The sequence below is a fragment of the Schistocerca americana genome, chromosome 3 (assembly GCF_021461395.2).
Source record: "Schistocerca americana isolate TAMUIC-IGC-003095 chromosome 3, iqSchAmer2.1, whole genome shotgun sequence".
Taxonomy (NCBI): Eukaryota; Metazoa; Arthropoda; class Insecta; order Orthoptera; family Acrididae; genus Schistocerca; species Schistocerca americana.
The window spans coordinates 369,809,748-369,833,853 of record NC_060121.1 but is presented as its reverse complement, the minus strand read 5'-3'; the positions used below and the strand labels follow the sequence as shown (position 1 = coordinate 369,833,853).

Sequence of the window (24,106 nt, the reverse complement as noted above, 5' to 3'; positions counted from 1 at the left end):
AAAATGAGTAGTAACGACTTTAGCTCATTTCTGAAACTGAGCGCTGGCCACATTATGTGTCGAAAGTTGACAACACCGCAAAACTTACGGGGGAATTTCCTAAAGTTGTTTGAGCTAGTCGTAATAACCCGATCAAGTACGATGGTTGTCCAGAGAGTAAGTTCCAATCGGTTGCGAAGTTGAAACCACTGGGGAAATCCAGTAAAGCTTTGCACAAATGTGTTGGGCAGTGTCTCTAGTATGCCCGTCGATCGTGCTGCGTCGCTCTTTTCAGTTTTGAGTGAACAGTGAGCACGTAAAGATGCGTAGGGAATAGCGTCTCCCACCAAGTGTGAGGGCCTAGTTAGAGATTTCGCCTGTGTCACACAGCTTACATAACACAACTGTCGAGCAGTTCCTTCTTCGTTCCAATTCTCGGCCGCACACTGCAGGGGCAATGAAGACGCTTCTGCAGCATTTCCGATTTCAACTGTTTGATCACCCACAATACAGACCGTAATTGGCTCCCCCTGAGTCTCCTCTCTGCTCATAAGAACCACTGTCTATGAAGACAAAATTTTTACACAGACAACGAGCTGCAGACCAGTGCAGATAACTGGCCGAAAGCACAGCCAGCTGCTTTCTACGACGAGGATATTGGGAAGTTGATACAACACTACGACAACACTCGAAGTTGGAGCGGTGACTACGTAGAGAAGTAGGTGGAAGGTGTACCTAACTGTTGGGAATAAAACGTTTCTGGTTTTCACTGTGGTTTCCATTTCACGACCGATCGGAACTGCCTTTCTGGACAACCCTCGTATAATATCGTTATACTGATTGTAATTAGAAAGAAAGTAACCAATGGTTTATTTTTGTGAGTCTGCTATTACACGTTCTACAGTGTATGAAGCTACTTTTCGTAGAATACTTTTGATACGAGTCGTCTAGAGCAGGGGTGCCCAATCTTTTAGCTTACCTGGGTCACACTGGAAGAAGGCGAGTATTTTTGGGCTGGACATAAGGTACTTACTTAACAATAAAGAAGTTCGATGGAAATGGTTGCTGTTCTCAGGGTGTTCTCAAAGTCTTCATCTGAGATTTTGGTTCTAGTTTTACTCTTGAAAATAACTGTTCTTAAACGTAAGTGCTTCCAAGCGAAGATGATGTATACAGGGTGGTCAGGAACGGTGTGGAAAGGTCGTAAGGAGGTTGCAGGTTAGGGTGCGCTGAGAAATAACTGTTAAGAAATATATTCGATATGCTGCGCCGTTTCCGTGTTAATTACCGTGTTTGCTAATCAGGGAGTTGCGTGTGCAAATTCAAGCGCCCTGTCTGATACAATTAGTGCAGGTGTTCTCATAGCGTAGATGATAGCTCACGACACTGCTCAGCCTTTAGCTCAGGTTTCATTGTTACTACCGTCCCATGTCCAATTGTTGTAATGTTCTCTTCTTTGGTTTTAGGAAACCATCTCTGGCGTGCTGCTTCAATTTGTGTGTGCAATTGCCTGATAGGCGAACATAATGCTAATTAACTCGAAAACAGCACAACGTATCGATTTTTTTTAACTGTTGTATCTCAGCACAACCTACTCCGCAACACCCTTACAAGCTTTTCAGACTGTTTCTGATCACCCTGTGTAGCGCATGACTATGCAACAATGGATATTTGTCTCTGCGCGGATACGATTTGTAAAAGTCCGACAAAGATACATGATCAGATTGTTCTTTTGGCTAGATGCCAGACTGCAGCTCTATGCATTCCATCTGAAAATCTTTGGCAACGTACCTGTAGTGTTTGTAAAAGGTCTAGCATAAATACAAAAGTTTTGGTTATTTTTCAGAAGTTCTGAAATCGATTTTCAAATTCTTGCATCCGATTGAAAAGTATCGGTGCATATTTCATTCCTTTCTTAGGATTATGTTTGGCCAATATGCTGAAATGAATAAAAAAATGTTTGCATTTACTTGTGCTTGCCACAATTACAGTTTCATTCCGAACGTATTTATTGTTTGAAACATTTTACTGATAAGTAGATTTCTGTATCTGCCCACCCAGTTGCTATCGTCAAGTTCCAGCACAGGTTTTGCTTTTGATATCATGAACAATTTAGTTTCATGAATTACGCAATAAATTTTTTTTTATTTTTCATCTGGCCTCAAGTGAGCCACCTTGCTTCTGTAAAATATACGGTATCATTAATATTCAGCATCCAAGCTTCTGAGGAATTTCTGGAACTGATGATGATTCGGTCCTGTAGGAAGCTTGACCGCGGGCTGTCCAATGACGAATTTTGTCAGCTATTTTAGAAATGCCACACTACAGTAAAAAGATTTCGTGAAAGCCCATTGTAGAGATGTTAATGTTAAAATGTGGCTCTTATTTGCAGCAATGGATGCAATATCAGGTCAAACCTGTTATAAAAGTAATACGATACTTCTATATAGCAAATATTGGTAATAATTCCAGTCCACATGAATATTGCTAACTTCTACCAACTTGTAGTGATCAGAACTAAGATGAAAAAGATTCTTTATCACAATTGTACAGAAATAGCACAGAATATCCTTGTATATCTATAAATTAATTTTTTACTTGCTTTGGACCGGACGCGGCCCGTGGGCCGCGTGTTGGACACCCCTGATGGGCCGCGTGTTGGACACCCCTGGTCGAGACTGAAAGTTGCTTTCTTGTTGATGGACTGTTGTTGCATAACGTATTGTCGTTTCCCGGTGTCTGTGTTCTTTATGTGTTGTTCTTTTGCCGTTCGCTGCGGACTAATGGGATACAATACTACTGTTTAACAACAGAAGAAGAAGAAAGCACTTAATGTAGGCGATCGATAATTTTGGTTCTTAGTTCACAAAAACAAGTATGCGCCTGCCGATACTCAACTTGAGAGTCAAACTGAGACCAACCAGAAGTATGGCAGACACTCTTAGAACGAATTATTGCCGTTATAACTTTTTTAGCAAAATGAGGTCTTGCCTTTCGGGGTAGTGATGAAATTATTGGGAACCACACAACGGAAATTATTTACGTTATTAGGCTTAACAGTCAAATTTGACATTTTTCTTGCTCAACATACACATATTCACGCAAACAACGGAAAGGGACAAACGTATTTGTCAAAAACAATATGCGGGGAATTTATCCATCTACTTGCATCAGTCATACGGGAGCAGAGTATTTACGAAATTAAGAAATGCAAATATTATTTCGTTTCATTGGATTCCACTACAGAAATATCGCATGTAATCCAACAGACTGACAGTGCACTGCGTCCTGTCATCTGGGCCAGTGGAAAGATTTGTAAAATTCCTGGACATGGAAGGCCATCCTGCTGAGCATCTCGCACAAAGTTAATTAGATTTTTTATAAATGAGAATGACGTGATACCGAATACTGTCGTGGGCAAAGCTATGACAATGCCAGCAACACGAGTGGGACGTACAGTGACGTAGAGGCACGAACTAAGAAGAAAAACAAATATGCAAAGTACATTCCCTGCGTTGCAAATTCATCATATTTGGTTGTCAAGTGTGCTATAGAACGCTGTACAGGAGGGATGTCCAAAACGCGGCTCGCATACGGCTCAAAGTATCAAAGCGGTCCACGAGGTGAGCATCTACCGCACTATCGGTATAAAAAAAATTAAAAATCCTTTTATGTAAAGTCGTGATAAACAGAATATTTTTGATCTGAAACTCTTGCGATACGATAATATTCTCTCTCTCTCCTTTTTTTCTCAGCGATTACTGTTAGTAGCGCAAAGATTAAGTATACTAAGTACAGCCCAAAAATACATTTCTTCTTCCAATGTGGCCCAGCCAAGCTAAAAGATTGTGCACCTCTGCTGTACAGAAACATCACCCCCCCCCCCCTCCTCCACCACCAGATCTACCTATCGATGAGGTCCGCTTTTGAAAACACTGAAAGAAATTAGTTAAAAAATTCCGTCTTTGGAAAGGTTGTCGGATACTAGGTGATCGGTCCGAGGAGATGCTACGAAAGTACTTTTATGGGTTTTTTTTTTTTTACAATATTAGGCAAGTCTTGAATGACATATCTAATAACATGGATCAAAATGCAGAATTTCATTATCAGGCTTACTGGCTAGTTTCGAGGATGGATAATTTGGAAACGAAAATAATGACTGCCGCTTGGAACGAAATTCTAGAAAGCTAGCAAGGGACATGTGCTCCGCTGCGGCCGTCTGATCAAGACCTGTAACACAGGTTATGTCCTTTATAAACCCTTACACGGGTGCGTCGAAGCAATGCGGTCCACATTTTCAGATATTGAAGCGAACGCCAAAGTGCTGAACGTCTGTGAAGAATATTAGCAACAGATTTCAAGACGACGCAGGCGAAATACAAAGTACGAGCATTCCAGCTGGTTTACCACACTCGATGAAGATGGAGAAAATCAAACACCTGGACAATATTTCGAAATTCAGATGTTTATTGTCTTAACTGATAATGTGTTGCCTGCATTAGCTCAGCGCAAGGAAGCATACCAACAAGGGGCTAGTGTATTTGGAATATTTCGGCAATTTAAGTATTTAACAGTAGAAGAGATTTTGGAAAGAACTCCAATTATCGTCAGTGCTTACCCTGACGGCTTGGAAGAAAGCCTAGGTGCTGAGCTGGTGCAGTTTTATGAGCAGCTCAAAACAAATTTGGGTGCTGCTTTTGACAGCAAAAGGCACACGTCCCTGCAAACGCGGTTTTGTGAACTTTTCGTGGAAAATTCATTAGAATCGTGTTTCCCAAACGTAGAAATAGTCTAATACGTTTACCTGTCTTTGATGATCACCAGCTGCAGTAGAGAACGTTCTTTCTCAACACTGAAGCGCATTAAAAATGGGTTGAGGAACGCCATGGAACAAGAACGTCTAAACCATCTTACCTTAATGAACACAGAAAGTGATTTCCTTAGATGCATTGGTTTGACTAGTGTTCTTTCTAAATTTACCCAACTTAAATAGAGAAAAGCTCGTTTTGTAAAGTGCTGTTTCATTTCATATCCTAAAATATGAGGCGTAAAGCAAACTAAGGACCTTTTCTTAGAACGTGCTACGGGCCCCGTGCTAGCTGAATCCGGCACTGATGAAATGTACTCGTATTTGTGTAGTTAATGGTTTTTGTTTTATGGGCGTCTGACCATGGACTAAAGGTTCGGCTCCAATGCGACGACCGTAGTCGCTAAAGCGCTGAATTCAGGGCGTATCCCGTGTAAAAAGGTCTTGATCAGACGACTGCAGCAAAGAGCTAGTCGCTTGCAAGAGTTCTAGGATTTCGTTCCAAGCAATTACAGCTTTACCACAGTGTACAAAAGTGGAAGAAAGCACAAAGATGCCGACTGTCTCTCAAGAAACCCTGTGCACAACCATCAAGACTTTGATGAAGATAGTGACTGTCTCGTTGCACTTCTGGATCTCTCTGCTGAGCAGAAGAAGGACGCCAACCAAGATATCTCAAATTATGCTTGCCTTAAATCGGTCAGAGGATGTGAAAGGACAATTTAAGGCAGTTGATGGGTTACTTTGCAAGAAAAACTTTGATCCGTTTGGAAAGAGGTGGCTACCAGTGATTTCTATGTGATTAGATATTCTACAGAAATTCCATGACACACCTGAGGCCGGACATACGATAGGATCCGCAAGATATTTTTCCGGACAGGTTTATTGAGGAGTGTCCGTCATAATGTATCGCACTGTCGAGAGTGCCAGAGGAAAAAGGCAGTTACTCAGAAACCACCTGGCCGACTCATACCAATTCCACCAGCCGAAACGCCTTTCCAGCGTGTTGGGATTGACCTCCTCGCACTATTTCCAACGTCTGCTAGCGGCAATAGATGGATTATAGTTTGCACTGATTCCATTACGCAAGCCGTGAAAACAGTCGAAGCATTCAAGGTAGCCAAATTCATCGTGGAAGACATTGTATTAAAACACGGATCCCCCAAGGTCGTTAATTACGGGTCGAGGGAAAGTTTTTCAATCGAATCTTGTGACAGTGATACACAGTCGGAGCAACATTACTCATCACATGACGACTGCCTAAAATCCACAAACAAACGGGCTTACTGAACGCCTTAATATGACCTTGGCCGACATGCTATCAATGTTCGTCAATGTCCAGCAGAGCAACTGAGATGAGGTGCTACCTTTCGTGACGTTTGCCTTCAACGCCGCCAAACAAGACACCACAGGATTTACGCCATTTTTCCTGGTGCATGGGGGTGTGGCTACTACAACGATGGACACTGTGTTTCCGTTACATCCTGATGACGTGGACAACGACTTCATCGACCAGGTGTTAACCAGAACTGAGGAAGCTCGGCGGTTAGCTCGACTCCGCACGCTGCAGGCTCAAGAAAACGATCGCCGAAGGTATGACGCAAGCCACCGGCCCGTTGTCTACCAGCCTGGTGACCTTGTCTGGATCTTCACTCCTGTTCAGAAGATTGGTCTCTGTGAGAAGCTCCTCAGGCGCTACTTTGGACCTTATAAGGTTGTAAAACTGATGCTGCTTATGAAGTTGAAGATTTCGACCCTGACGCAAGACGACGAAAGATCAGAGTTACGGTCCACGTCCTTCGAATGAAGCTCTATAAGGATCCGGCAAGCTAGTGTATATTCGAAGCTCCAGCGACAGGCAAGAAGCGGAAAGGTGACGAAGAGCGTAGAAGCAATGGAAGTTCTAAGAAGATCCCCTCCAGGGCGAGCATCAGTCATCGGGAGTCGGAGTATGCAGGACCGATGACTCGTTCCCGAACTAGGAGGAAGTAACACCGAGACGCCGTTCTCTTAAGGACGGAGCAATTTCGCAGAAGAAGCTGAGTAGCACAGTCACTGCGGTGTAGTGGTTATGATAATAGAATGTTGCAAGGAGGGTCGTTAGTTGAAAACTCACCTGAACTGTAACATTTTAATTTCTGTATTCGGTTCGAGTACATTCTATAAGTATCCACAAATGTCAAGAATCATTGTATTGGAATTTTCTGTACATGTATATATACCGTATGAGTTCTGGCCGGAGCCGGCCGGTGTGGCCGTGCGGTTAAAGGCGCTTCAGTCTGGAACCGCGTGACCGCTACGGTCGCAGGTTCGAATCCTGCCTCGGGCATGGATGTGTGTGATGTCCTTAGGTTAGTTAGGTTTAAGTAGTTCTAAGTTCTAGGGGACTTATAACCACAGATGTTGAGTCCCATAGTGCTCAGAGCCATTAGAACCATTAGTTCTGGCCGGAGGCAGTTCGCTCCACGCTCTTGTATGTGCAAGTGCTGAATAAACCTTCGTTAAGTGAAGTTACTGTTCGTCGCTCATCTAATTACACTTTCTTCTACGTGACAATTTAATATATCAAATCAAAACACCTCCAGCCATCTAAATTTCCAATTTTATTTTATTTTTGCTACCAGTTTCAGCGCTACAGTATGCTATCTTCGGATCCCCTGACCGACGCTTAGGAAGAATCCCACCTCTCGTACTATCGAAACAGGGGCCAGCATACAGTCACTGGTATCCGTAGACTTCTTTTTAACAACTGCAAGTGATGATCGAAGGGACTGCTTTCTTAAAAAGAAGTCTACAGATACCAGTAACTGTATGCTAGCCCATATTTCGATTTACAAGATCTTACAGACTGCAAATGACGACCCAAGGGATCACTTTGTTAATAAAAAGTTTACAGATATCGGTGACTGTATGCTGGCACCTATTTCGATTGTACAAGAGGTGGGATTCTTCCTACACATTGGTCAGGGGGCCTGAAGATGGCATAGTGTAAGTGTTTTTAATGACATAGCATTTAAATTACGATCATGTGATGGCGTACACTGTATTATTAAAAAGAAACAAAGTTTTGCAAACACCTGGGTGTCATGTGATCTGATATGTTTCGCTGCCAACCAGGTACAACCATTATGTGAAAACGTGACGAATGTGTTAAAATGACATTGTGCGAAGTATTATACAACATAGCCCATGAGTTGGCTTTGAGTAGTGTAATTTCACAGTAGCCCACAGCTGGGGTTATATATGTGGTGAATTTAGTGTGTATAGAAAACAATTATTTGGTAAATATTTGCGTATGTTAGGTGATTTTGATGGAGGAAGAATGAGCATGTGTTAAAAAACATTTGCGCATATGAAAACGATTTAATAAATTATTAATGTTTTTTTAAGAGTTACAATACATATATATTTTTCTTTGTTAAAAAAGAACATGGTTTTTAAGCTGTCATTAAAAGTTATGGAGTGGATTGTCCGAATATGACTGTGTGTGGAGTGGTCTAAGTGTATTGCTGACGGGCGTTGTGTATTAGTATATGAGATGAAGCAATAATAAATCCATTTTCTCTACTAGTTGCAATCCGTTTCTAGTTCCTTTATATATGTTATGAAGCTTCGCTAACAATAGATGTGTTTTTTTTCATAATACGTATAATAAACTAACGGTAATCCCTACAAAAATGCTCTTTTAGTGTCGCTGATACAGATCTCTAGCGCACAAACACACTGAACTACACAATGGCGTCGATTGAGATGGATGTGTGTGTACTTCCAATCATACAGGTCAGAGGTACGCGTTCACAGACATCCACTACATTATTATACACCCTAAAAATCCACGATGATGACACTTCCAGTTACGTGATCATGGCGTCACCTTTGTGAGTGTAATCCAATTGACTGCGCTATACTCTTAGCATTAACATTCCAGCTTCCCAATTCGATCTACAAAACGTGAGTGGGGTTGTGTGTAATTGTTCTGAACGACTTCGTTGGGTTCCACACCTGTAGGCCCTAATGATTTACAGAGGTTTATCTCGAGTCAGAGTTCCATGCTGTGTCGCAGCCAAGAGAACATCAACTGCCCTCCCCTAGCCATTCTCCTAGGTATTAAAATTATGGCCCTTGCCATGTATCTGTCTCTCTCTAGTCACGTGGAAAAAATAGTTGCCATACACCTCCTCTATATGTACTCCAAGTTCTCGTTGCAGGTGTTGTGCAAGACAAGTTGAATAAAGTAATGTACTACCTAGGTCGCACACTCTCGAAAGTACAATACTTCTCTTATAGCATCTACATGGGCAGCTCGTTGCTGACCGTCCTGCAATATTTTCGCACTGACTAAACGATCGAAATTCTTTAATTCATTGTGTCATTTACCACATCTGCTGGCGACTATGCTAATCTACCGCAACGGTGAGGTAGAACAGCAACAGACGTATTCCATCTTTCAGCATCGGAATGGGTCAAGTGTTAATCCAAACTCTCTTTATTCGAAGGTGTGTATATAACCAAACATTGCGACAGGGAGAGTATACAAACGCCGTCACGTGTGCGTGAACAGACCCGTCCAAGGGATTTCGATTTAATGGTCAACTTTACACACATTGCAGGCATCTGTCTGCACATTGCATTACTGCCACACGGTCGTTAGGATTCCCAGATTTACTGTCGTGGAGACAATGACTTTTCCATATTCTTAACATTGCTTTTAAATCAGAAATAAACTTTCTTCTGGTTTAGTGTGTGTGTGGATGGTACTTCCTACACCACTACAGTTTTCCCCTTTTTGATATTTCATTCGCGAATGTTGCACTAGAGGAACGACTGCTATAAGCCTAGATTCTCTCTCTAGCTTTACCATCATGCTCATTCCGCAAGATATACGAGGGTCGTTCAATAAGTAATGCCCTACATTTTTTTTAAAAAGGCCATTAATATACGTAGACAAACCTCCTTGACTGTGCTTCACATTTGATATTTGTTCCGTGCACCGGTGAAGTTTCGAACCGCTCTGGCAGATGGCAGAGCCGTAGTACAGCGTCAAAATGGCGTCTACATACGAATCACGTTACAAGCAGCGTGCAGTTATTGAATTCGTACGTGCAGAAAAAGAAACCGTGGTGAACATCCATTAACATTTGTGTGCCGTGTATGACGATGCTGAAGTTGATAGGTAGTACAGTTCGGCGGTGGGTAAATAAAGTTACAGCCTCAGGAAACGCAAAAAGAGCTCCATGATCAGACACGCTCGGGACGTCCTGTCACAGCCACTGCTCCAGACTTGCTGAATCGTGCGGATGCCATTATTCAAGCCGACCGGCGCATCACAACTCGACAATTGACTCACAATGGGTTCCACGAAGGCTCACAGCGGACACAAGATTCAATGAAAGGCCATTTCAAAAAATGGTGCAAATGGCTCTGAGCACTATGGGACTTAACATCTATGGTCATCAGTCCCCTAGAACTTAGAACCACTTAAACCTAACTAACCTAAGGACAGCACACAACACCCAGTCATCACGAGGCAGAGAAAATCCCTGACCCCGCCGGGAATCGAACCCGGGAACCCGGGCGTGGGAAGCGAGAACGCTACCGCACGACCACGAGCTGCGGACAAGCCCACTTCATCTGAATTGTTGGAGCCCACAGATTCTCTACGGGGAACACACTTTGAAGGTGACGAGAGTGTCAGTTATGCAGTGAAAACATGGCTACGCCTACAGGACAAGAGCGTTTACCAGCAGGGAATACATACTCTCCCACAATGTTGGCGTTTGTATAGAAAAGTAGGACATGGACAAGACATGTTGATGTATATTGCCACCCAATTTTGACTCTTAACAATTAATATGTTAAGAGAAAAAAATGTGGGGTATTACTTATTGAATATCCCTTGTATTACATGGTGGACAAGCAAAACATTACCATACCTAATATGGTGGGAAAAATGTCGCCATTCAAAAACACGGATAAATACAGGTCTGCCATGGTTTTCAAGGGACTCGTCAACCATTGTTTCTTCAGAAAACGATTATGGAGGTGGATGGCAATCACACACTTTCTTTCCAAAGCAAACAACACAAGCTCGAAAATATTGAGATCTGGTGACTGTGGTATTCAGGGGAGACATGACAAAGTGGGACCAACACTGCTACATATTAGAAGAAATAGGTGTGGAAGCGGCGTAGATGTGAAACAAAATTGGCTAACTCTTGCAATGGCTTCGTACAGATGACTACCACGCAGCAGTTTATGGAATTGGACGAACTTCGACACGTGCGTCATACGTTTAGTAACATTCCTTGTGTAACATTGGCAACAGCATTGTATTATCCTTTTTTTTTAAATGTGACCACACAAAAAGAAATCTAAAGGCGACATGTCTGGTGATCCAGCAGACCAAGCAGTGAGAAATCACATTAGTCTACATGACACTCAGTTACAGCTAACAAGGGAACCTCCCCATCGCACTCCTCTCAGATTTAGTTATAAGTTGGCACAGTGGATAGGGCTTGAAAAACTGAACACAGATCAATCGAGAAAACAGGAAGAACTTGTGTGGAACTATGGAAAAAATAAGCAAAATATGCAAACTGAGTAATCCATTCGCAACATGTGCAACATCAAGGACAGTAAGAAATCAGGAGCGCTGTGGTCCCGTTGGTAGCGTGAGCAGCTCCGGAACGAGAGATCCTAGGTTCAAGTCTTCCCTCCAGTGAATAATTTAATTCTTTATTTTCAGACAATTATTATCTGTCCTTTACTTTTTTGGGAGTGATTATGACATCCACAAGCAAACTTAAATCGGGCAAGGTAGAAGAATCTTTTTTCCCAATCACCAAGTGTACAAGTTAGGTGGGTCGGCAACATATTCCTGTCATTTGACGCACATGCCGTCACCAGTATCGTATAGAATATATCAGACGTGTTTTTCTGTGGAGTAATCGGTTGACCTATGACCTTGCGATCAAATGTTTTCGGTTCCCATTGAAGAGGCACGTCCTTTCGTCTACTCACCGCACGGTTTTGCGGTACGGTCGCAAAACGCCGACACTAAACTTATTACAGTGAACAGAGACGTCAATGAACGAACGGACAGACCATAACTTTGCGAAAATAAAGAAAGTAAATTTTCACTCGAGGGAAGAATTGAACCAAGGACCTCTAGTTTCGCAGCTTCTCGCGCTAACCACGGGCCCACGATGCTCCTGAGCTCAGACTGTCCTCGATGTTGCCTATGTTTCGTATGGACTACTCAGTTTGTATATTTTGCTTATTTTTTTCGTAGTTCCACACAACTTCTTCCTGTTTTCTCGATTGATCTGTGTTCAGTTTTCCAAGGCCTATCCACTGTGCCAACTTATAACTAAGTCTGAGGGGGGGTGCGATGGGGAGGTTCCCTTGTAAGCAATATGATTTCTTCGACAAACAAACATTTATTTTGGGTAACAAGTGGCCTTTCCTCACATTGTGCCTGTTAACTTTCCTAGATAAGTGGAATGTAGCCACATCTGCAAAAGAAATTCATTGATGATTCAGGCCAGTATCTCAGCTGCAAAAGCTGCTTGGCAAGTTCCGTCATCTGGTTGCAACACATATCTTATCTGGAGCATATACGTAGAATTCTGCATGCCATGGTCCTGCGTGTCAAGTAGATTTGTAAGGACTCATTTTGCACAGCTCCGACACTTGGTTAACTGATCCATGATAGAACACACTGTCGGTCTGTTTAAACTTAATACTCGCAACAATATTCCTTCTATAAAGTGCTTCTCTTCCACATTGCCTCGTGATAACACACGCTATTTTACGACAGGGATGATTGCAGTGCTCACTACCTGAAAACAAACTTGGTGTTTTATTCTTTCAGTTGTCGCAAACCACAAGTTTGTAAAATTAATATTGATAATTGTACAGAGACTCTAGACCCTCCCTGTATATTGATGATCATGGCTCTGATAACTTGACAACTGCTCTATTACAGAAATATAATTAAATTACTTCAATAGCGTATTTACACACACTTCAATATCGATATGTTCTACCTCTGATGGATACAGTTGTTAGTGACGATGTACCATAGATACGCCTAATACCTACCAAAATCCTTTGCAAACATATTGTCTGAGGTGTTCTGCAAATGCATATCATATATTTCCTAAACATCTATACACGTACTCATAGCAGTCTGAATAGCTGGGCTAGCACGCACTAGGTTTGATTTCTGAAGGTGAGTGCACTGCTCAGTATCCCAGTTGCTACGTATCTTAATTGTTTTCAGTTAGTCTTCTAGAATAAGTGATATTTGACTATTGAATACTGCGTGTCATTCGTTGTGCGAAAGCATTACGTTCTCTATCTTCGTCAAACCCTCGATCTGAGGAAAACCTATGCATTTCGATTCTGCATTATACAGAATAACATCATCTTAACAGGTGAAGTATATAATGGCATTCAAAGTGGGAAAAGTTTATGTATATCGCTGCCTTGTGGTATAGAATAGAATAAGATCCCTGTTGATAGCGTTTCATAGTGATCCTGCGTTTTAGATGGTGTATTATGGATCGTCTCGGTATGAGCTATTTGAATATATGCAGTACGAATATCGAGATTAGAGGGGAGAATGCAATGCTCTCGTATTAATTTTATATCTCATATATTTTTATGGAAGCGGGTTAGGTATCGATAATGTTTCTCTGCATACAATGTGAAGTAGAATAAGCATGGCTGTCAGGCGCTGCTCAAACGAGGGTTCTTATGACACGGCGCATGCTGGCGGTGTCTCGCTCACGTTTAAAGAGCTGCTGTACAACACATGCAAACACGCTATGGAAAGTTTGTGGTAAGCTTCTATGGAACCAAATTGCTGAGGTCATCGGTCCCTAGGCTTACACACTACTTAATCTAACTTAAACTAACTTACACTAAGTTCTGTATATTCACTGCACCCTGTAATGTAAAATGTGTCACGTCACTCTGCAGAATATGGAGCCAGAAACCGAAGAACAAATTCAGAAAGTTGCTGTGGATCATGAGGTTTTAGTTGCTGCACCGTCTGGATCTTCTGTGGGTACCTCACCCGTGTTTTCGAATTTCATTACCATCTTTTTTTAAACCACTACATGACATCGGACCAGTCCCCAGACCTGTCGGCGATACTTCTCAGTGCAGCATTATAACTGCTACCATTCACATACGAGGGTGGTTTGAAAAGGTCTAGGAACCATCATGAGAGGTCAGCGCTACCGCAACGAGTTGTTCATGTGATACTCATTGGACTGTTGCCTGTAAACATGTGCCACGTCAGTGCTCTTGGAAGAGAGCTGTGGCGGTGACGTGGCCCTGTTGTTGTTCCCGCGTAGTGATTTACGAAGATGGAAAAAATAGAGATTCGAGCAGTGATTAAGAACTTCCTAAAGAAAGGTAAAAAAAGCGAAGGACATTCATGCCGATTTCCAGAATGCACTGGGCGACTCTGCTCCTACATATTCAACTGTTGCCAAGTGGACAAACGAATTTAAATTTGGTCGGGAGAGCTTAGACGATGATCCGGGCAGTGGTCGGCCAAGATGTGTCACTACTCCAGAAATCATTGCAAAAGTGCACAAGATGGTCATGGAGGACCGATTGAAAGTTCGTGAAATTACTCACGCTTGCCAGATGTCATATGAAAGGGTATATCACATTTTAACTGTTGAATTAGAAATGATAAAATTATCAGCAAGATGGGTGCCGCGACACTTGACGCGCGCCCGCACACATGTGCCGTCGCCTCGAACTAAGGTATGAATTGTTGCCACGCCCGCCTTATTCACCTGATATGACTCCGTCAGACTTCCATCTCTTCCTAAAACTGGAAATTTTTCTTGGTAGACGAAGATACACTTCAGACGAAGGATTAATGGCCGGAGTTGACAACTATTTTGCAGGCTTGGAGGAAACTCATTTTCGAGATGGGATCAAGGCACTAGAACACCGTTGGGCCAAGTGTAAATCTACAAGGAGACTACATTGAAAAATAAAAAAAGTTTCAGTGATGTAAGTTCTTGTTTTTCTATTCCGTTCCGAGAACTTTTCAAACCGCCCTCGTAAAACATTTTCACTCTCTTTTCGACTCCCATACTTTTCAGTCACGTTATGGCTTGTCAAATGACAGCGTGGATGTCATACAGTGATACAAACAGTGTATAGCGCCAGATTTGCTTCTGGTGGCCAAAATTAATACTAATTTTTTTCAGCGTAATTCAATTCCACGTTAAAGCCTGTCTACCAAGTTTCGCTGCCATGCAATAATTGAAGTCCACAGTGGACCTCTGCGAGTACCTACACTTTAATTATAACAACCCAACATGACACACTCATATACCTACATGAGTAGGACGGGACATTCTCACATCCCTACTTTTTTGGCTTACTTATACAGTTTTACTGTCTTTTCCATCATATTACATAATTTTTAATTTCCGGACTTTTATCTTGCTAATCGCATCCTCTTACAAAATTTGGCCTCGACTCATCCAATAAAATAGTCTTTCGTCGCTCTGCCAAAAGCTCTTCCTGGAATTAACGATAAAATTTTTGATACCGTACCGATGCACTGAACAAGCAGCTACGTATGTCACTCTTATGAAATCTAATATTTACAAAAAAAAAAAATGACTGCGACTCAGACAGCAGACCATCAGCAGTTTCTTAGACAAAGAGTGTAAACAGATCTACGTCAGCACATAAGTTGGCACATTCTCCTAAACGCAAGTGTCATCACGAACTTTACAAAAGGCGAGAGGCAGGAACCTGTTATACTGACGTAACTATACTGGGGATCAAAGGGCATACACTACTGTTTGTAAAAAGTGAAATACTCACAAGCAATAGTCTGCAGCACGCCACAATAAGAAGACGTGTAGAAAAGTGGAACCATAATAAGTGAGGCCGGCCGGTGTGGCCGAGCGGTTCTAGGCGCTTCAGTCTGGAGCCGCGCGACCACTACGGTCGCAGGTTCGAATCCTGCCTAGGGCATGAATATGTATGATGTCCTTAGGTTAGTTAGGTTTAAGTAGTTCTAAGTTCTAGGGGACTGATGACCTCACATGTTAAGTCCCATAGTGCTCAGAGCCATTTGAACCATTTGGAATATCGACATGCGAATGCGTTCGAACGGAGTAGAATGATTGATCTCCGGGAGTCGGGTCTATCGCTGTGTGACATTACGGCTACAACAGTGAGGCGTATGCGAAACCAGCGAAGAGAAGAGTGCTGTACGCAACGCCGACAGGGTATGGACGAGAAAATGTGACCACCCTCTTGTCCGCTTGGCCGTAACAGACAGAAAAGTTTCGTCCACAGTATTGGCGCGATGTTTGAACACTGAAACGGGTGTGGTCATGTCTGCGTCGATGGTTCGACGCCGTCTTCTGCGGCCTGAACAGGTGGCATGCGTGCCATTGTGTTGGCTTCCATTGGCCAACAACGCAGACTGCGATGGGCATGTGAATGCCGACACTGGGGTGTCGAGTGGCAAAATGTAGTGTTTACAGACCCGCTCCTGCTGGCCCTACAGTGATGGTCGCTTACGCGTTCGACGCCGCCGCCGTTGCGATCGCAGTCGGACACACTGTATTGTTGAGTGGCATAGCCGACAAACGTCAAGTGGTGCCATTGCTTAAATAACACACGATCTCGCTTCTTTTGTCCTGAGGGTGATCTGAACAGCTGCCGCTACATCATGGAGATTTTACAATCCGAGGGACCGTCCCTCCTAAAGGCCATTCAACATGCGATATTTCAGCTGGACAACACCGGCCACATGTGGCTAGTAGTGTGCCAGCCTTCTTCGAAGAACGACTTGTACCACTGCTTCCCTGTACCGCCCGTTCACGTGACATGTCGCCCATCGAACATTTCTGGAATGTGATCGGTCGCCAAACTGTTCACTCTGGTCCTCCGGCAGCCACAGGTGATGATGCTTTGTGGACGCGCCTACAAACCGCGAGGCGGACTATTGTCCAGCCGCATATTCACGTGCTCTTTGGATCCATGCCACGACGTCTAGTGGCTCTATTTGCAGTACGTGATGGCGCTACTCTGTACCGAATTTCCACAGTCACAGCGCATGTACAGATCTGTAAATCCAATCATTTGTGTAGCGTCATGTCCCTAAGCGGTGGAATAATTTTCACTGTGAGTACAGTTCTCGGTCCTTGTGTTTAACTTTCTCCGAACAATAGTGTTTTACGTATTATTTCTGTTTTCGGAAAATCACCTATTTCATTACTATCATGTCTGCACCTGGCGTGTTTCACCGAGTTATCTCTATGACGCATTCATCACTTTGCCAGAGACGAAAATGCATTGTATAGTCCATGAAATTTTTATTCTGTGGGCCCAATAATTCTTAAAATATTATGTCGGTTTCGACGCTACGTAAGAACGATTACTTTCTAAATATCTTAAAAGCCATGTGCTTACTTTCATCTCCACGTCAGATAAACCCTTTCTGCACATACCGTAGTATTCAAACTGAAGAAAGCATTTCGTTAACGCTGAACATGCGTTATCATAGACAAAATGCTCTCAGTTTTCCAGAAGCGGAAGACCTTTTTTACCAGCTGCTCTGGACATGATGTCTACGACAGTCTAATACATACTATGACTGACGAGTCAGCTGTCAAGAAAAAGAAAAGTGTACCTTTGTCAGACAATACTATTAGTCGTCGAATACTCGATATGACTGACGACATTATTAACCAAATCTCTGAAAAACTCAAAGTTAATGGTAATTTCGCTATTCAGTTCGATGCACAATGATCCGCAAGTGATTTGTCGCATGCATTTTATACATAACAACAAAACTCATGAATGTCTTCAGGAAAATAGGTCTTGAAACAAAATCAATAAATGTCTTTGAAATACTACACTTTTGTAGAAGAAATCAACATTAATTGGGAAAACTGTGTAGGCGAGGAGGTTGTAGTATAGCTGGCTGCTATGGCGGATTGCGAGCTCTGGTTCGTAAAGGGGTTCCTTATGTTGTTTCGACACGCTCTTTTAGTCACCGAGGAGCACTGGAATCAAAAAAGCGTGACTAGTATGCTTCAATACGGATTTCAATAAGTGTACGAAATAATAAACTTCATTGGATGTGATCCACTTAAAAGGAGATGTTTTCAATAAATGTGCGGCGGTATGGGTTTTCACGTGGGATTATCTTGAAAAGAGCGTGTCTACTCAAGAATGAACTTCAGTCTTATCTTGTTCAAGACAAGCCTCTGAGTTCCGAGAAGTTCGTAGACAGTAACCGCTTTGAAGCTTGCATGTCTACATTGAAATGCCAAAACATTATGACCACTGCCCTCGCGACGTTGGATGCCGCCTGGTAGCGTTGCGTGTACATACGTGACGCGGTAACGAAAGTATGTAAGCGGAGCAGACACGGACGGGTGTTACCCTAGCGAAGATATGGGCTGCAAATGGGGAAATCCATTGAGATAAGCGACTTTGACACAGGGCAGATCGTTATTAAGCATCACCTGTGAACGAGTATCTCGAAAACGGCGAAGCTGATCAAACGTTCTCATGCTACTGTCGTGAGCAGCTACGGAAAGAGGTAGAAGGACAGCGCAGCTACCACTAGGCGCTAAATGGTTGGACGAGCACCACTCTTCACAGAACGTGGGGTCTGGAGGCTTGTCTACTCTGTAAACCAGGATAGATGGTAATCTGTAGCATCTCTGCCGAAAGAGCACAATGCTGCTGCACACACAAGTGTTTCCGAGCACACCATTCATCGTACACTGTTGGACATGCAGCTCCATAGCACACCATCCCTTCGTGTTCACCTGCTGACCAAACATCGTCAATTACGATTGCAGTGGGCACGGGACCGTGGAATTCGACCGTCGACCAATGGAAACGTGTCGGCTCTTCGAATGAATCACATTTTTGCTATACTAGGTCGATGGTCGTCTCCACGAACGCTGCCATCGAGGCGATCGTCGGCTCGAAGCATGTAGCGCGCCACGGACGCATGCTAATGGGAGCAGTATCATGCAGTGGGAGACATTCTCCTGCTCTTACAAGGGACCTGAGACATTCTCCTGCTCTTACAAGGGACCTGAGACATTCTCCTGCTCTTACATGGAACCTGCGGTAGTAGCAGAGGACACGCTGACAGCTGCGAACCACCTGCATCCCTTCACACTTGATGTCTTCCCCGACGTCGATGTCATCTTTCAGCAGTGTAATTGCCCGTGTCTCGGAGCCAGAACGTGCTACGGTGGTTTGAGGAGTGTTATAGTGAACTCACGTTGATGTCTCGGTAAATAAATAAATGGCGTGTGACGAGGGCCTCCCGTCGGGTAGACCGCTCGCCTGGTGCAAGTCTTGCGGTTTGACGCCACTTCGGCGACTTGCGCGTCGATGGGGATGAAATGATGATGATTAGGACAACACAACACCCAGTCCCTGAGCAGAGAAAATCTCCGACACAGCCGGGAATCGAACCCGGGCCCTTAGGATTGACAGTCCGTCGCGCTGACCACTTTTTTTTTTATCGTTGTGTTTGGTCGTTGCGGACGTCGCATGACATCCGTTTAAGTTCGTTGTTGATCCTTTAACTCAGTTTTTTTATTACAGAGGCGAACCAGCTCTCTGACCGAACACGCTGAGCTACCGTGCCGGCTGACCACTCAGTTACCGCGGGCGGACGATGTCTCGGTGACCAAATTCGTCTAATGTAAATGCTATGGAACCCATTTGGATCACTTTCGGGCGCCATCACCGCGTACGCAAATCAGTGGCCCCTTATTTACTCGAATTCCATGAGCTGTGCGTAGACATCTGATGCCACACACCTCCATAAAACATACCAACAAACTGTCGGATCCCTGATACACAGCACCAGCGATTTATTTCGTTCCAAAGGCGGACAAACAAGATATTAAGCAAGTGGTCACAACGTTTTGGCTCAGCAGTGCATGTGACGTCTTTGAAAAATCCAGTTCGTTGAATTTATTCCTTCAAGGTAATGAGATCAACTTTCTGCAACTGTCAGACAGAACTTCAGCCTTTAGAAAGAAACTGCTATTGTGGACGAAGAGTTGGGGAATAAAGATGTACATTATGTATCTTTCTTGCTCTTGACATGTTTTTAGAAGACAAAAGACTTTTACTTGAGTAGATAATTGAAGCCTGTGTTTGTGAGTCATTTATATGAACTCAGTGGTTACTTTCTGAAGAACTTTCCAGAGGAAACTGGTTAACACAACTAGGTCAGACAGCCTTTCAGTACAAAACTTCGGTCAACACTTAACACTGAAGGAAAAAAGCAGTTTATTAGTATTTCTTCACACTCCACATTGACATCAGTGATTGTTTCCTCATCTCTGCTTGAGTTTTGGGCTTGTTGAAGCAAGAGTATTCATAAGCAGGTAACAAGGCCCTGCGAGGTTTGATACCATTTGGAACAAACTGTTTATGTGCGGTAGGTTTATCAACATTGGCAGCCCTCAACACGAAATATAGATCACCAATAAATGTGGAGAAAGAGACGCGAGTCGCTGTTTCTATTCTTGGGCCGAGATTTGAAGAACGGACGATGAAGAAGTAAGCTCATCCTTCCCACTGATTTCTTGCAAGAACAAGGTTGAATAAAACTAAGCGGATGTTGATGTTCGTATCAAGGGAGCCGTGGACCCAAAATGTGTGAAAACTATTGACAGGCTGCTGACCCTGTAATTATTGAAAAGTCGTTGCCTCTTTTCAGGGACCATATGTTAGTCCAGCCTCTCCACAGAGTCCAAACTCCTCCGATGTGGTTGCATCTTCTATATGGGTATCTGTAACGTTGAGGCACCTAAGCCGTCCCACTTTGTCAAGGACCATGTTTCTTTGGCCTGGGGGGGGGGGAGGGAGGAGGGGGGCAGTAGAGGGGGGGGGAATAACTAAGAGTGCAATTTATATGTAGCTGTCACCAGCTGGCAGTGTTGTCTGCGGATGCATTAAGAGGCAGAACTTCAATGTTTTGTGTCTCATGATAGCGGTTAAATGTGCAATCGAGGTCGCTGTTGCGTACGCAAATTATTTGCTGACAAGTGTTTAAGCTCCCAGCACAACGAAATGCGATGCAGGTCGCAAAGGGGCACCTGAAATGTAACCTTGACCAACATTTTGCAGTAGACTGACAGTGTGTGTATGTGTAAGCCTTAATGGGTACTTCAAAGTATGTTCACAGACTGAACATTCTCGGACACGACTGAAGATCCCAGGCGCTCTACTGAACTGCTCTGAAATTACCGGTTTATCTCAATAAAACAGGTGGCTGCCCGTAACGATTATCTGCTATCAAAAGAGTATTGAGACTCCCGATAAAAAAAAAAAGACACACAAATTACGCAAGTAGAAAGAGTGGTGCAGAATGTGTTTTGGGCAGTTTAGTGGATGCAGATGAATAGGTAGAATTCATCGACGTAGGTTTCCAAAACGAGTTCCACATTGAACCATGTCGTCAAATAGTTATAAAACTACTATTATATGGAGTATCGCCACAGGTACTTGATTGGCTGGAACAATTTTTGACTAAAACATCTTAGTACGTCATTGTGGAAAGCCAAAGTTCGACAGACACGAAAATAACGTAGGATGTTTCTCAGAAAATATAAAATATTTATCACAAATTGTAAGATGAATTATTATATTGTTCACTGGCGATTTTTACAGGAAATATGGTCGCTCTACTTAAGGAAATCCAGAAGGACCTGACCATAATTTCTTCTTTGTGGAATGAATGGCAGTCCTCTGTAATTGCGATTAATTTAATACCCACCTGGCAAGTGCCTAATGACGTATTGGAGCAGGCTTTCTTCTAATCCCAGTGCCCAGCAAAATGCAGTAGATATTATCGTGCTAGAGATGTGGAAACTGAAACAGTATGCCATTCTGCGAAAACGATTGGCAGTGATACTATTGATATATTAGTACTGTGCCTACGTGGCTTACTGTCGGCCAGTAGACAACAACAACAAGAAGTGACAGCTCGATAACCATTTGTTCGCATCTGTGTTGCCCGACTTCCCACGTCTTCTGTGGCGACCCTCGCTGCGCTGTCTGCTACCGCCATCTAGCAGCGCTACTCACGAACACAAGTGCCGTAATGCGATGTCCTAGAAACTTCACTCAGAGGAAGATGGGTTAAAATAAGACAACACGTGTACTGGCTTATCCTGAACATTTCTGAGAAAAGAAGGTCAAAATTTTCGAAGCAATTTAGATGGCTTGATAAGTTCAAATGAAGTGTTGGAACTGTCGGTATCGCGGCTTTATATACTATTTACACTGCATGTTCAAAACTCGATTATTGTTTTCATTTTATTTTTCATATATCTCCCCATGACCTTACTAGACGAATGTTTCTCATCAAGTTAGGGGATACAAGGGCGTTATATTAAGTGTAAAATTACAACTGTTTCACAATAAGTCTCATACATCTGTCATATAATATATGTGAGAATGGTCCATTACTGACTGTTCACTTTGAAAAATAGGTCTGGAATGATGTGTTTCCCTTACTGATTCCCTCAACTGACTAAACCAGCTGGACAGGACAGAATACAAGACCCTCCTTGCAAATTGCAGGAATAAATATGTTTACTTGGTGGCCAACCCAAATCCATTTCTCGGGAACAAGCATGCAACACTACCTATATTACTGACAAGACACACAACATAAATTTCACTGAAGACATTTTAAAAAATTTCTCATTCATTTATTATTTTAGACATTCACATAGTAATCTTCTACAGACATGGGTCGATAAATGAAAAATTTAAAAAACTAAGGTGTAAACAACAATCAGGTTTCGAATTATTGAGCGATAGTGTGAAATTGCGACGCTATATACAAGGCTACCACTCCGGCTGGACTAGTTACGTGCTAAAATGCATATAAAGTCCTTCAAAACCTTTGACTGGCGTTTTTTCAGAAACTTTCGAGTATCTACAGATAAATCAAGACACGATTTCGCTTATATTGACCCTTTTTCCAGTGAGCGAAGTTTCTGGGAAATCGGGTTGTGTTACGAGTTCTTAACGTGTTCTCATCGTCAGTCGCTGCTGCAACACTGGTTCCTCTTCGGGTTTTTCGTCCCTGTTAAAACGTACTATTAAATCGAATATCGCAACAGACACGTTGTGGGGCGCTCTATCAAACGGAAACTTGAAACCGCACTATTAAAAAAAAAAGTTACACTTGTAACTCGAAAGAAACAGATGCAACATGAGCGGCGTTTGTTTGAGCTGACACCGTTTACTTATTGCAAAAACGAACATTAGTTACCTGCCGAAAAACCAGAGAAAATGAGATTGACGACTCTTAGGAGAGACATCTGGTATATGTGGACTTAAAGACGTAAATCGCGGTAATTGCAGGTTCATTACAGTATTACACGCCTACTGATTCGATCGATGCCAAGCGACGGCTTCAGAATTTTCAGTTGGGAGAACATCTCGGACGCTGCCTACTGAGCTTTGGGAGGCGAAATGTTAAGCTACTTCAGTAAAATCAGCACCAAAATTCACACACAGCCCGCCAAAGTGGCATCAAACTGAAAGTTTGGCGCCAGACTGGAAGGTAAAAAATGCTTACTCACTTGGCGTTCGAAACTGTTATATATAAAAAGATATGAACGAAGCATTTCAGTCTGCCTATTGAAGGGACTCTGATTCTTGACACGTTCATAACCTCCAGTGACTGAAGAAAACACCATTGTTCTATGAGACACATGACAAGTCCGCTGACAAACTGCTGCTGGTAAAAGACTTACCACTCCCCCAGCGGCACCCGCCGGCAGTTACCATGTTCTCTCCACTGTACAGCTTTTCCTTTAGCTCCTCTACTGAGTCGCATCCCGGAAAGCGTCCGGACATGCCGGAGATGACGACCGTTGGCTTCTCAGGAGTACCCATCTGCGAAAGACAACAACGAAAACGGTTTTACAGATAACTCTTGTGGCACACCATCTGATCATATTAACGAATGTGTTACACTCTTTCCGTGTCTTCTACTTTTTAAGTTTGAGCGATGTCTTATGAAAAGTATCCAGATTATCCTATGTAATGCGAAGTTGATCACTGGATGATGCAGTAGGTGGACCCGCCTATATAAAAGGACGTGAGGAGTGTTGAGTTGTTAATATGCTACCGAACAGACAGACCAGCTACAGGAGGTGCCACAGTGGTGTATGCATCACCTCACTGCAGCACTATCAAATCCACCTACCACCACTAAACATAGCAGAAGCCACTGGAGTTGTACTGGAGACC

At 43.1% G+C, this 24,106-nt stretch overlaps 1 protein-coding gene across 1 annotated transcript in view; it reads right to left on the bottom strand.

Annotated features, from left to right (window-relative positions):
- LOC124606090 (fatty acid synthase-like) overlaps positions 1-23,749 on the bottom strand; it is a 448,407-nt gene extending 424,658 nt beyond the window's left edge. The window contains exon 1 of the mRNA XM_047138055.1: positions 23,608-23,749. Coding sequence (XP_046994011.1) covers positions 23,608-23,749 — 142 coding nt within the window. The remainder of the gene's footprint in view (positions 1-23,607) is intronic.
- Positions 23,750-24,106: the final 357 nt, after the last annotated feature.